The sequence below is a fragment of the Sinocyclocheilus anshuiensis genome, unplaced genomic scaffold (genome assembly GCF_001515605.1).
Source record: "Sinocyclocheilus anshuiensis isolate Anshui unplaced genomic scaffold, SAMN03320099.WGS_v1.1 scaffold384, whole genome shotgun sequence".
NCBI lineage: Eukaryota > Metazoa > Chordata > Actinopteri > Cypriniformes > Cyprinidae > Sinocyclocheilus > Sinocyclocheilus anshuiensis.
The window spans coordinates 138,896-150,613 of NW_015558571.1; the positions used below are offsets into that span (position 1 = coordinate 138,896).

Sequence of the window (11,718 nt, forward strand, 5' to 3'; positions counted from 1 at the left end):
GACTTTATTTTAACTATCTGTTAAATCTATTTATTTAAATATAAATTTTAATGTATTTAAGTTTTTCTTAGAAATGGCCTTTTTTCTGCATTGCAATCTTTAATTAAAGTCAATGATTTTGGTCAAAAGCTTACTTTCATTCCAAAATGTGTTATTTTCCATTCTTTTTTATTGTCAAATTAAACTCGTTTTGTATCTTGTCGATAATATATATATATATATATATATATATATATATATATATACACATGTATACTATAATAATGTCCCCCTCTACCCAGCAAAAAGTAGCTGAGAATAAACTTTTCGTTACGTGCTAGAGAAATGCCAAAAGAATGCAGCTGCGACCCATTCGACCCTGAGCCCTGAACATCTTCAGTATTCGTCGTTGTTCACACAATGTTTACTTATTTATGACACGGATGGTGTGGTTTTGTCACTAGACGTCTGACAGATCAATTCATGACCTTTCTCAAAGGAATACCAATTCATTTGCATAAATAATTGAATGCGTCTTAACCCTGATTCAAATAAAGTCGCCTAAAGTTGAAAAAAATGTCTAAGGTCACGCTTTTATTATTGTAATAGATTGCAATTGTGGATTTTGGACTAAGTTGTGCATTCACACGTGATCATAATACATGCACATAAAACGATCACAATGGCTTTCATATGAAGTAATGATTCCGTGAAATGCGATTTTGCAGTCTTGCAATCACACATCTACTACCAAAAAAAAAAAAAGTGTTATGTCACGGCTGTTTCGAGACACATGAGCACTAATACAATCTAAATGTTGTCTCCATACTCTCACGTATAATCCGCCTAATTCCAGTAGAGATTGAACATATGGTTTTTGACATGTATCTAATACTATAACTGTCTGATCTTTTTAGGTCAGTTCACCCAACACTTCCTATGTGTCCGGCTGGGTTGATTAAGTTAGAGCGTCAAAACAGTTGCAATTACGGTAATAATTATATATTGGAATTATGTATTAAACTTTTATTGTGCAAGGATGAAGCATTCCATTTACCAAAACTTATTTCACCTCCTCACGATGATTTAAACCGCTTTGACACAGAGCCTGTTTATGGCTTATTTCATTGCTTATTGGAAAATTACACCCAATGCCATACGAAGAAACAAACAATAGCATTAAACTTTTATTCACAAGTTCAATGAGTTTTAAGTACCACACTATAATTTTATGTTTATAATTTAATTGTTATATGTTTCCTCTTCATAAAACAGTTTCACAAAACTTTGCAACGCAATTCATTTTTAAAACATTATTCATTCCTAGCACAAAAAAAAAAAAAAAGCATTCATTTATTTTGTAAGATATATCTAGCCTGCTGTTAATTGTTGTGGTTAAGACCTTTTAACTTAGGTTAGTCCTTGTGGACATGCAAAACACCACTTAGATGTACATTCCCCGACCACATCTGCAAGGTCAATTTTATTTCTTGAAATATTAGCATTCGAGTGCAATGCCTTCTTCTGGGCAAAGTTCAAAGAATGTAACTGGAACTCTTGAGCCTGTTTTCATGAGGTGGGGACTGTCCATTTGCTTTCAAGCTTTCTACACAGCCTACAAGATAAACGCAACAGCCGGTTATTGATTCATGAGGTTACTGTATTCGTAACAGGTGCACTGTCAACAGTGTATTTATTAAATGACGGTGGGTAATCTGTGAGATAAACTTTTACGCATCGCAAAGACTGGATTAGGTCTGTATTAGTATTTGTATTTAACAGATATTCTAGCTATTCTTTGCTGCCCTGTACACTTTTGATGAAGCACCACCGCCTGTGTGCATGATCCGCCGCCGCTGAACAACTGAGGCCGAAAATTACCCCCGATCATAACAACAGGTCTTTTGCGTTACTTTTTTCTCCTCTGGACAATAGGCGACCTTCGCGCTTTTCACAAGACAGTGATCCCATGACGACGTATAAGCACCGTTAGAGAAAAAAAGGAGGTGTGAAAACTTTTTTTTTTTTGACAAAAATGTTAAATACAGAGAAAACAGAGTCTGGGCAAGCAGCATGCAACAGCAAACTTTAACTTTGTACTAACCACCGTTGTCGATGTTTATTATGGAGCTTCTTCAAATGTTCTCTTTAACGGATTACTATAGACAGAACCCATGTCGCATTTTTTTTTTCATGCAAGTCCACTCTATCCGGTTTAGCCTACTTATTGAGGTAAGCTGCTAAAGCGCAGTCGCAGATTTTCCACAGCTGTGATATAAAGAAAGGTTGCATTGCGTCGATGTAACTTCGGGATTGCAGTTGCAAGTACAATAACCTTTGCATAACAAAAACCATGTTTTTTTTTCTTCATCCGCTGCCCGAGGCTCGGCGCATGCGCGCTCTCTGTTTGCTGTCACTAAAACATTTTTCTTCGCATTGGAAACTGTCACGAGTGACGTCAATCACAGAGCTCTGACCAATTAGAGCGCTCGGTGATTGTTTGGCTCTACGGGCTGCAGCGCCTACCATGAATCTCTATTCAGTATATCAAAGCGTCCTGCTGCTGCCTCTCAACCGAATGGGATTCCACGTAGGCACTGAGATAGCAACTAAACTTTAGGGGAAGTTTTTTTTTTTTTTTCTTCTGTATTCTTCAAAGCGATTAAAATATATTTGTCATCATCATTATTATTTTTCCTGCTGTCAAGTTATTCTAAAATTAGGAGTAATGAGCGTGGATGCTTTGGGAAGCCCTGTGATGGACCCCGCGTTTTCCAAACGGAACACGCCGCTGAGATTAGTTGACTTGGCAGGGGCTCACCACCATCACCATCATCACCACCATACCCCTCAGAGCGTGACAGGCTTCCCGGGGTTCAGCAGCCATCCATACTCAATGGCTCACTCGCACCCTGGGGAGATGACTGCGGAACCCCGCCTGGGGCCGAGTCCATTCGGGCCAGAACACATGGGGCACTCCGCGGCCCTCAAAATCAGCCCAACCCATCATTATCCCCACCACCATCACCACCACAATCATCATATTGCAGGCCACAGTGAAGTGGTCTCCAGTCAAACGGGAGCTTTTGGCCCGGTGCAGGCGGCAACGGTCCCGTACTCTATGTCTCACACGGCCCAAGCGCTATCCGCAGGTAGGGACTTCCTCATTCGCCGAGATTTGACAGCTCAAGCCATGCCCGTGCTGACCGATCAGACTTCTGGTTCAGCCTCTCACCACGGAATGTTTGTCTCAACAACAGGTAGCTATCCGGGACACTATGGTCATCACCCCGACCCTGGGAACCATACTCTCTTCCCTGGACTTCATCACGAGCAGCCATCTACCGGAGCACCAGGTGGCCAAGCCTTGAACGGACAAATAAGGTTAGGAATACCTGCCGAAATGTACGTTCGGTCTGATCATTTGAGTCAAGTAGCGAGCTCCAGGGCAGACCCGTTTGCTGCTTCTTCTCTGCACGGATACGGCGGGCTCAATCTGAACATGAATCTCAGCGCACATCACCACCACGGAGCTGGCGCTTTTTTCCGTTACATGAGGCAGCCGATAAAGCAAGAGCTCATCTGCAAGTGGCTGGAGCCAGAGCACTCGGCGAAAAAACGTTGCTCCAAAACTTACAGCACCATGCACGAACTAGTGACGCATGTGACTGTGGAGCACGTCGGAGGACCGGATCAAGGGAACCATATCTGTTTTTGGGAAGAATGTCCACGAGAGGGAAAGCCATTTAAAGCAAAGTACAAACTTGTGAATCACATCAGAGTGCACACCGGAGAGAAACCGTTTCCTTGTCCGTTCCCCGGCTGTGGAAAAGTATTTGCCAGATCGGAAAACTTGAAAATACACAAGAGAACACACACAGGTCAGTGACTTAATTTCTCATCCCTTAGGACAATTCAGTTAAATGCTAGCGGCTCATAACTCTTCAGTTACTATATACAGCAGTGCTGAAGTGTAAACGAATCAATGCACAGCAACTAGTCTATTAATGACGTGAGCTAGCTTGCAAGCTAAATAGAGGCAGAGTTTGGCTAAAAATCCGCTTTTAAGTAGGCTGGCTTTTAAGAGGTTTTATCGAGAGATAATTCATGCAGTGGCTTATCTATGGTGGAAAGGATTTTCGCAGAACACTGGCACCATTATCATTATTGTCACTGTTATTTTATGAATTTTAATAGGTAACATGTATTTAGTTTACGCTAATATAATATACCAGTATTATTTTTAACAATAAGTCGTGTTTTAAAAAAGAGAGAGGGGGGACATAAAGGTTGAGCACTGTGGAGTGTTACTGTTTTTAATTTACTTGCTTTTTCTAAATCATGTATGTTGTAAAAAAATAACGTATCCCTTACTTCATCAGATTACAGCTTTGCATCACATCCATATGTGTGGGGCCTACTGAGTCCAGTTTAGTCGGTTGCAGAAAATAACAATAATAATAATAATAAATAAGAGATGAAGAGATAGGGTATTGCTTTATGCTAAAATGCCCAAATTATTTTCCCAGAAAAAAATCGTTTATGGGCATCTTCTGTTTATACTACAATTACTATAAGTTGTACACATTTATAGACACTTTGGAAACTGTTATATGCTACTCCTTTGCTACACTTTGGGAACCACAAACACTTGTAAGTTCAATTACTCTGTTATCCCTTCTGAACGATCTACAGGGGCATGATATAGCATTTTAGATAGGCTAGTGTCTTGTATTGCTTACGCTGTAGTTTTTTTTTTTTTTTTTTTTTCGTGTGTGTGTTCCAGTTAGCCTAGAAAGAAACTGTCCAAAACGACTGTCATTAATTGCACCAAGAGACAATATGTGACTGGACCACAAAAGCAGTCTTAAGTCGCTTGGGTATGTTTGTAGCAATATAATTATTGATTTTTATTTTATGCCAAAAATCATTAGGATATTAAGTAAAGATCATGTTACACGATGATATTTTGTAAATGTCCTACTGTAAATATATAAAAACGTAATTTTTGATTAGCAATGCATATTACTAATCAAAAATTAAGTTTTAATATATTTACAGACACTTAAGACTGGTTTTGTGGTCCAGGGTCACATATGTTGCAGTTATTTCCATATATTTCTGAACTGTAAGAAACTACGCTTACACTGTTGACAAAACTTGCAGATTGACCGCATGCAACAAGTCGGTATCTAAGTTCTAATCAAACATTACTTCACAGGATAAACGTTATATGTATTACTATATTATGCAACACATTAATACAATGCGTTAGGTTTGCATAGTAATTTATATTCATTTGAATGCTTTGTGGGCTCTGGAAGATTTTTTTTTTCATTGCAAATAGCGTTGGGATAATCAAGTAGGCTGCTTAACGTTTCACTAGTAACTACATCTAAGATAAGAATCATTCAGTTATGATGTCTAAGCAACGTTATGTGTTATTTATGTGGTACATTCCCGGGGGCAGCCGCATTATTTTCTTGCTTGGGCGGTATTTGCATCTTTGGTTATGGATATGGTTTCCCAAGGGTCTCTTCCTTTCTGCTTTCTTGTAGTACACTAATATTGTTGATTGGATTTCTCGGCCCAACAGCTGAAGGTCAAATTGATATTCAGCAAGCAACTGTAATTAGACAGCAGCAATTACGCAGTCTTATAAACTCCTGGAGCTTATGTCCTTCGGTCCTGATTAAATGTAATTAATTCAAACATTTATATTGCCTGGCTGCCTTCTCCAGCAGCTATTATGGTTACAGAGGGACAGGCCTAATAGCAGTTTAGATGGTGGATCAGATGTATTTTATGAGATCGTCATGCTCAACATTCCAACGGTAAATGAAACTATGCGAGAGCACACGCTTTAAAGAACGGGTGCCCAATAATCTGTAATTGTGAAAAGAAATCATTGCTGTCTGAGAGTCTCAGTCACAAGGGGCCTGCTATGAGAGCAGACGGAGCAGTAAAAGATAATCACGATATAATGGGGTTCGTGTGACCTGATTTACCCTGTCTGACATGCGTTAGACTAATGCACGGTATATTTGATTATGCGCTCAATGTAATGGTGTGCTTGTACCTGTAGCCTACTGACCATTGTCACAACTGTTTTGTTGTTTCAGGTGAAAAGCCTTTCAAATGCGAGTTTGACGGCTGTGACAGACGGTTCGCCAACAGCAGTGACCGGAAAAAGCATTCCCACGTACACACTAGCGATAAGCCGTACAACTGCAAAGTCAGAGGTTGTGACAAATCGTACACGCATCCCAGCTCTTTGAGAAAACACATGAAGGTACACTGCAAGTCTCCACCTCCGAGTTCGGGTTACGAATCATCGACTCCATCTCTTGTCTCTCCTTCATCGGACTTGGGAAGGGAGCCAGTTCCCTCTGCGCTCTCCGAGCCTCTCTCATCATCGTCCCAGCCGGCCAATTTAAGCGAATGGTACGTGTGTCAAAGCTCCGGTGCCAGTGGCCCTCAGACCCCACCCAGCGGTTCATCCACACCGGGCCATACAGAGGGGCCAACGTACGGCAATCATGAACGGAGGGACGCCTTCTAACAAAAAGTTAGCCCTGTAATATTGCTTTGGCAAATTGACTAAAATGACTTTGACATCTTATCTTATTTGGACAGTCCGTTTTGGACTGAATGGCCACAGGCTGACGACGCCTGTGTAAGTCAGTTCAAAGAGCAGGCTTGTTCACTGTTACTGCCTTACTGAAGGATGCACTGGCCCTTTGACAGCTAATGTCACTGCCTAACCACCAATCCATATGAAACACGTCCCGAGTGTCCATGTTTCTAAATAGTGTACCGACCGTACGCATGTCACTGTATTATTTTGTAAATCCCGCTTTGATTTCAATATCTTTTTTAATTTATTTTTGAATCGGTAAATCATTTCTTTTTGTATTATTGAACCAAAGTGCTTAATTATTAAACCTGTACAGTTGTAAATGATGACGTTTTAGTGTCTATGTGTGAAAAGTAATTTTGTAAGATTTTGTCTTTCGACAATTTTTAAATGTTTGCTACTATACTTTGTACAGAAAAATAATATTTGGGATGATTTGAATTTCATAAAGACGTAGACTCTTTCCTCTTTTTGTGCTTTCACCAGCCAAGCCAATTTGATGGAAACGGTGTTATTGTATTTGATATGAAGGTTCATTTATGATTAGTTATTAATCAATGTGGTTGTTTTGTGATTTCGTAAAACTTGTCAGCAATCCGTTTTTATGAAAAAAAAAAAAAATCATTACCAGAAGAGACCTTAAAATGTGTACCGAAATGCCTTGTAAGTTGTCAGTATTATGAATAAATTGTGTATGACGCAAAGCTAAAAGACCTCCTAAATTACGCTTTAGTAAGACAAAAATAGATATTTCTAGACAATAGAAATTAGGCATCATTTAATAGAAGACACCTAAATGTTCAAAATATACACAATCCTAAAATGACTCAAACGTCATAGTAAATAGGCTACCAGTCAACTTAAAATAATTGTAATTATCTTAGCGAATCCTATTGCGATAACTTGTTTTATATTCTTTTGTATCGCTTATACACACAAATGTACTCCAGCTTTACACTCCAATTACATGGGCAGCAATTGATGAAAGAGTTGCATATTTTCACACAGACTTCAAAGAGGCTTTTATTCAAAGAGACATTTTTTTTTTTCAGGACGGTGAATCTTCATGGTGAGTTAAGATTTCAATAGCAAAAGCCGAGTCAAATTTAAATAATATGGGCGACGGGGCTGTAGATCCTGTTCTGTCTGAAAAAAAAAAGCGATATTTGCTCTGAAGAAAAAAGAACTACAAAATACGCTTTAATTTACTTAAACGAATATTTATCCGTTCGTTTATTAGTTCGATTTTTTTTCTCTTGGCTTGATGATCACTGAAAAAGTTCAGTGGAAAAAAAAAAAAAGTCTTACTTTTTGCTTGATGCATGGGCCGATGTTCATTATAACCTAAAGTAACAACTTATGATGACCATTGCATATCCGAGCAAATGTATCATGTTAAATCAATAAATGGCTCAATTAATAACAAATGCAAAAATCTACCATGAGCAGCCTCATAACTTTCTTTGCATCATTGCGTTCTCAAGTGACTTCAAAACGTTGACCTCAGCGTTATGCGCCGGATTTGCTAAAATATATGTGTGTGTCTCGATATAGCACGTTTAACTTTTAAACTTATTTGTTGGATATAGTGTAACATAAATACAGTGGGGAACAGTCAAACAGTAGCGCAGACTAGAGCTGGTGTATCCGAGGAGAATAGGATTGTTTGGTCTCAATTGAAGCGAGGACCCTTTTAAGTGTTTTTATTATCAGGGGGATTCTTGCGTGTCGTCTAAACGACGCTGATGACATGGAAAGCCCTCGCTGTGTCACCATTTTGATCGCGCAATCTTTTCAAACTTGTTTCAAGTTTTTTCATTCCCTTCAACAAAACAACAAGAGACGAATTTGACTCGAATCAAGTACCTCCGAGTAATATGAAACCTAACGGCAAGCTGCCTCTCTTGGACTCCTGGTGAGCATGAGAAGCGCGCACGCTCCTCCGTGTGTCAAAGTTGCGATTAAAAGGGAAATAACAATATATGTTTCTTTTTCAACAGTTTCTCGGGTTTGAATAGTATCGATTCCTCTTCCCCTATTCTCTTTCCGATAAGCCAACCAGGCATATATAACTACTGTATCCAGCAGTGTCGAACTATTTTGTAAACCATGATCATATAAGAGGATTTAGCCATTCCAAAATAACAGCCTTAACCATCTCATTAAAGCAGCTAGTCACAGTGCAAACAAAGACAACTATTAAAATCACAATTATAATATCAATAATAATAATAAATTGCATATTCCAAATACAAAGGAAGCGCTTACAAGTCTGGAGTGAGACCACTAAAACACAAGACGCAGCCATTTAACTTTTTAAATGCTTCTAAGAAAAATGTTATTATATTTTATTCACTTGTCACAATATGGTGGACTTGAACTAGCTATGAATTCACATTCTGATTTCATCAAGCAACAGCCTGCCTCTGTAAAGGAAGAATAATAATAAAAAAAACGTAGTTAAATGCAAGCCAGGGCTCATTTGAGTGTTAAATATAATTTCTTTGTGAAATAATTGAGGCGATAATCACACTTCCGGAAACTGTCCTGCATTATTTAACAAAGCTCTTTTAATAGGGGATTAGCGGTTCTCTCCACACCATTCAACGCTCTATTTAATGTCATAATTACATGACAAGGGCTGACTGGAATTCGCATGCAAAATGACAGGACAGGTGCAAAGGCAAATAAATAAATATATAAATTAGCCAATAACAATAAGCAAAGTAATAACAGAATAGGCTACTTTTAGACCTCGTTGCCCTCATACAAGTGCATTGGTTATTATGCGTGTTATATTGAACATTAACTAAATTAATTGTAAACATTAAGTTCCGAATATTTTTGAGTTTCTTGGCAAGCATATGGAAGATTCAATAAATATTTAATAAATAATATATAGACGAAACACTGTGCAAGCTATTTTAAACCGTGCACTCTAAAAAATGCTGGGTTAAATACAACCCAGTGCTGGGTAAAATAGGGACAAACCCAGCAATTGGGTTGTTTTGACCCAGCGGTTGGGTTACTACCCAGAAGCTTGGGTTAAACATTTAACCCAACCGCTGGGTTTGTCCATATTTCACCCAGCACTGGGTTGTATTTAACCCAGCATTTTTAGAGTGTGTATGACTTAAAATTACGTCCAAACATTATATTTATGATGCTGTGATTATGCAGTGTAAACTATTTATTTATTCACAATAAAGTGTAGCCTACATGAAATTATTTTTTTAAATGCAAATATTATGACAGTATACAATTAATGTAATTGCATATTAACTACATGTATATATGCTATACTTATTTAATTATAACACAAACACTGTTATGCAAAAGATATAAGATCCTGTCTGAAAACTCCTGCCTAAATGAGCTCTACTTTGCTTTGGTAAACCTCACAGGATAAAATGTTTAAATCGTACCAACCGAAGTTTCCTCTAAAATGAGCATCAAACATAAAGTTTCAGCACTTGTAAAAATGGCAGCAACAGGACTTAAAGTAAGATTGCATATTGTTTCAATTTTGTCCCACGTGAAACAAACTTGGTTATGACATCACTTCCTGCACCATTACGTTTGGAGGTGGAATGAATAAGAGAAATGTTACTGGCATGGATTAAATGAAAAGAAATAGCGAGAAATTACTAATAAATTGGGTAGCCTGATTGAATGCGCTCCTAAAAAGTCAGATTACCACACTCCTCTATTCGTTGGGGCTGATTTATTGCACTTTCTTGGATGAAAGAGTTTTCTCTAGTGAGAATCAGCCCCTTTACTTAGCAGAGTGAACACTGATCTCTAACAACCTTCAGATAATGTAGCAGAATGTACCGCACTACTTCGCACCTGCACTCTGAATGGGAACCTTCTTTCAATGTAAGAAAACGCAGATGTGCACTACTGTGTGTGTCTGTACGACATTCATAGTAGGTAAGCTGCCATGTTTTACCTGCAATTATTTTATTTTAGGTTCTTATACATATTCACCATCGACCTTTCCACATGACTAAAAACAAAACAAATAAGAACACGATGTTTTGGTTCACATTTGCCTAGTGCACTACTGAGTGTTTTATTTGATTTTCTGGTAAAATGGTTTTAGCTGAAAATATTGCCTTTATCTGGGCTTATGCAAATTAAAAGAAAATATTTATATATTGTTATTCCAAAGGGAAGTGCCTCTATTTCGTAAACATTGTTAACTCAGTTGGGTTTCCTTTAAGGACTCACATATATTACAGTTTAATTCAATGTACAGCATTCAGAAGGATCTTTCATCGCACAAACTGACACTGAAACGCAAACAAAAGTAACTAAATTAAACGAATTTCCATATCTTCAGTGCTCCCTATGGATGGCCCACCTTAATCTCCAGATGCCTAAACTGTAAGGTCAAAATTGTGCTGGCAATAGGCCATGTAAGCTTTTAATACGATGATACAAGAGGCATCAATCAATGCAACTACTCCAGCATTAAGCGTGCGATACAATAGGGTAATGATGATAATGAAAAGTAAAAAATAATGAAATCGTTTTATGGGAGTATCAGATTTATTTAAATGGGCCATACATCATCACCATGGGCAAATTATAATGAATTGCAGAATGTGCCCTTCAGCGATTAAGCATTTCTGAACTATAATCTATCATCTCGCGGATCATATTTCATATTATGAGCAACATATGAGGCGGTTTGTGTAGAGAAAGGGAAAGGGAGGCGAGAACGTTTTTTTTTTTTTTTTTTTTTTTTGAATCTCAAAGCAGCTGCTTGAATGAGTCGAGCGACCAGTGCTTATTTCGCTTCCTTTGATCTCTGATCTCTCTCTCTAATTTGTTCGTATAGTCTTCAACAAGGACTTTCTATTTGCTATTAAAACATTAGAAGCTATAAGGGCCACACGAACAGGATAGATACCATGCAAAGCAGCACGCTATGTGGGGAGCATCCTGCGCTTCTCTTGTGCGTTTCCACTAAAAAACAGATTGCATGCATTAGTCAGTGAAAGCACATGTCATTGCTGTTTTATTTAACGGCAAAGCACTTAACAGAAGGATGCAAGAGAACATTGCACTCTTTAAACATTAAGGCCATTGAAAAG

The 11,718-nt window shown here is 38.2% G+C and overlaps 1 protein-coding gene across 2 annotated transcripts; it reads left to right on the plus strand.

Annotated features, from left to right (window-relative positions):
* Nucleotides 1-2,695: 2,695 nt before the first annotated feature.
* On the plus strand, nt 2,696-7,314 carry LOC107679634 (zinc finger protein ZIC 4-like). 2 transcript variants are annotated; one of them, XM_016475247.1, is made up of 3 exons: nt 2,708-3,131; nt 3,240-3,860; nt 6,102-7,314. In XM_016475247.1, exons 1-3 carry the CDS (start codon nt 2,708-2,710, stop codon nt 6,539-6,541), a joined length of 1,485 nt encoding a protein of 494 aa, XP_016330733.1. In that variant the 3' UTR covers nt 6,542-7,314. The 2 variants fall into 2 exon arrangements, with proteins under 2 accessions (XP_016330734.1, XP_016330733.1); XM_016475248.1 differs by having other exon boundaries at nt 2,696-3,860.
* Nucleotides 7,315-11,718: the final 4,404 nt, after the last annotated feature.

Excerpts from the sequence above, each read along its gene's own strand:
- LOC107679634 (XM_016475248.1), top strand. The coding sequence starts at position 2,708 with ATGAGCGTGGATGCTTTGGGAAGCCCTGTGATGGACCCCGCGTTTTCC. Across the intron at positions 3,861-6,101 it reads ACACAAGAGAACACACACAG|GTGAAAAGCCTTTCAAATGC; the intron begins GTCAGTGACTTA and ends TTGTTGTTTCAG.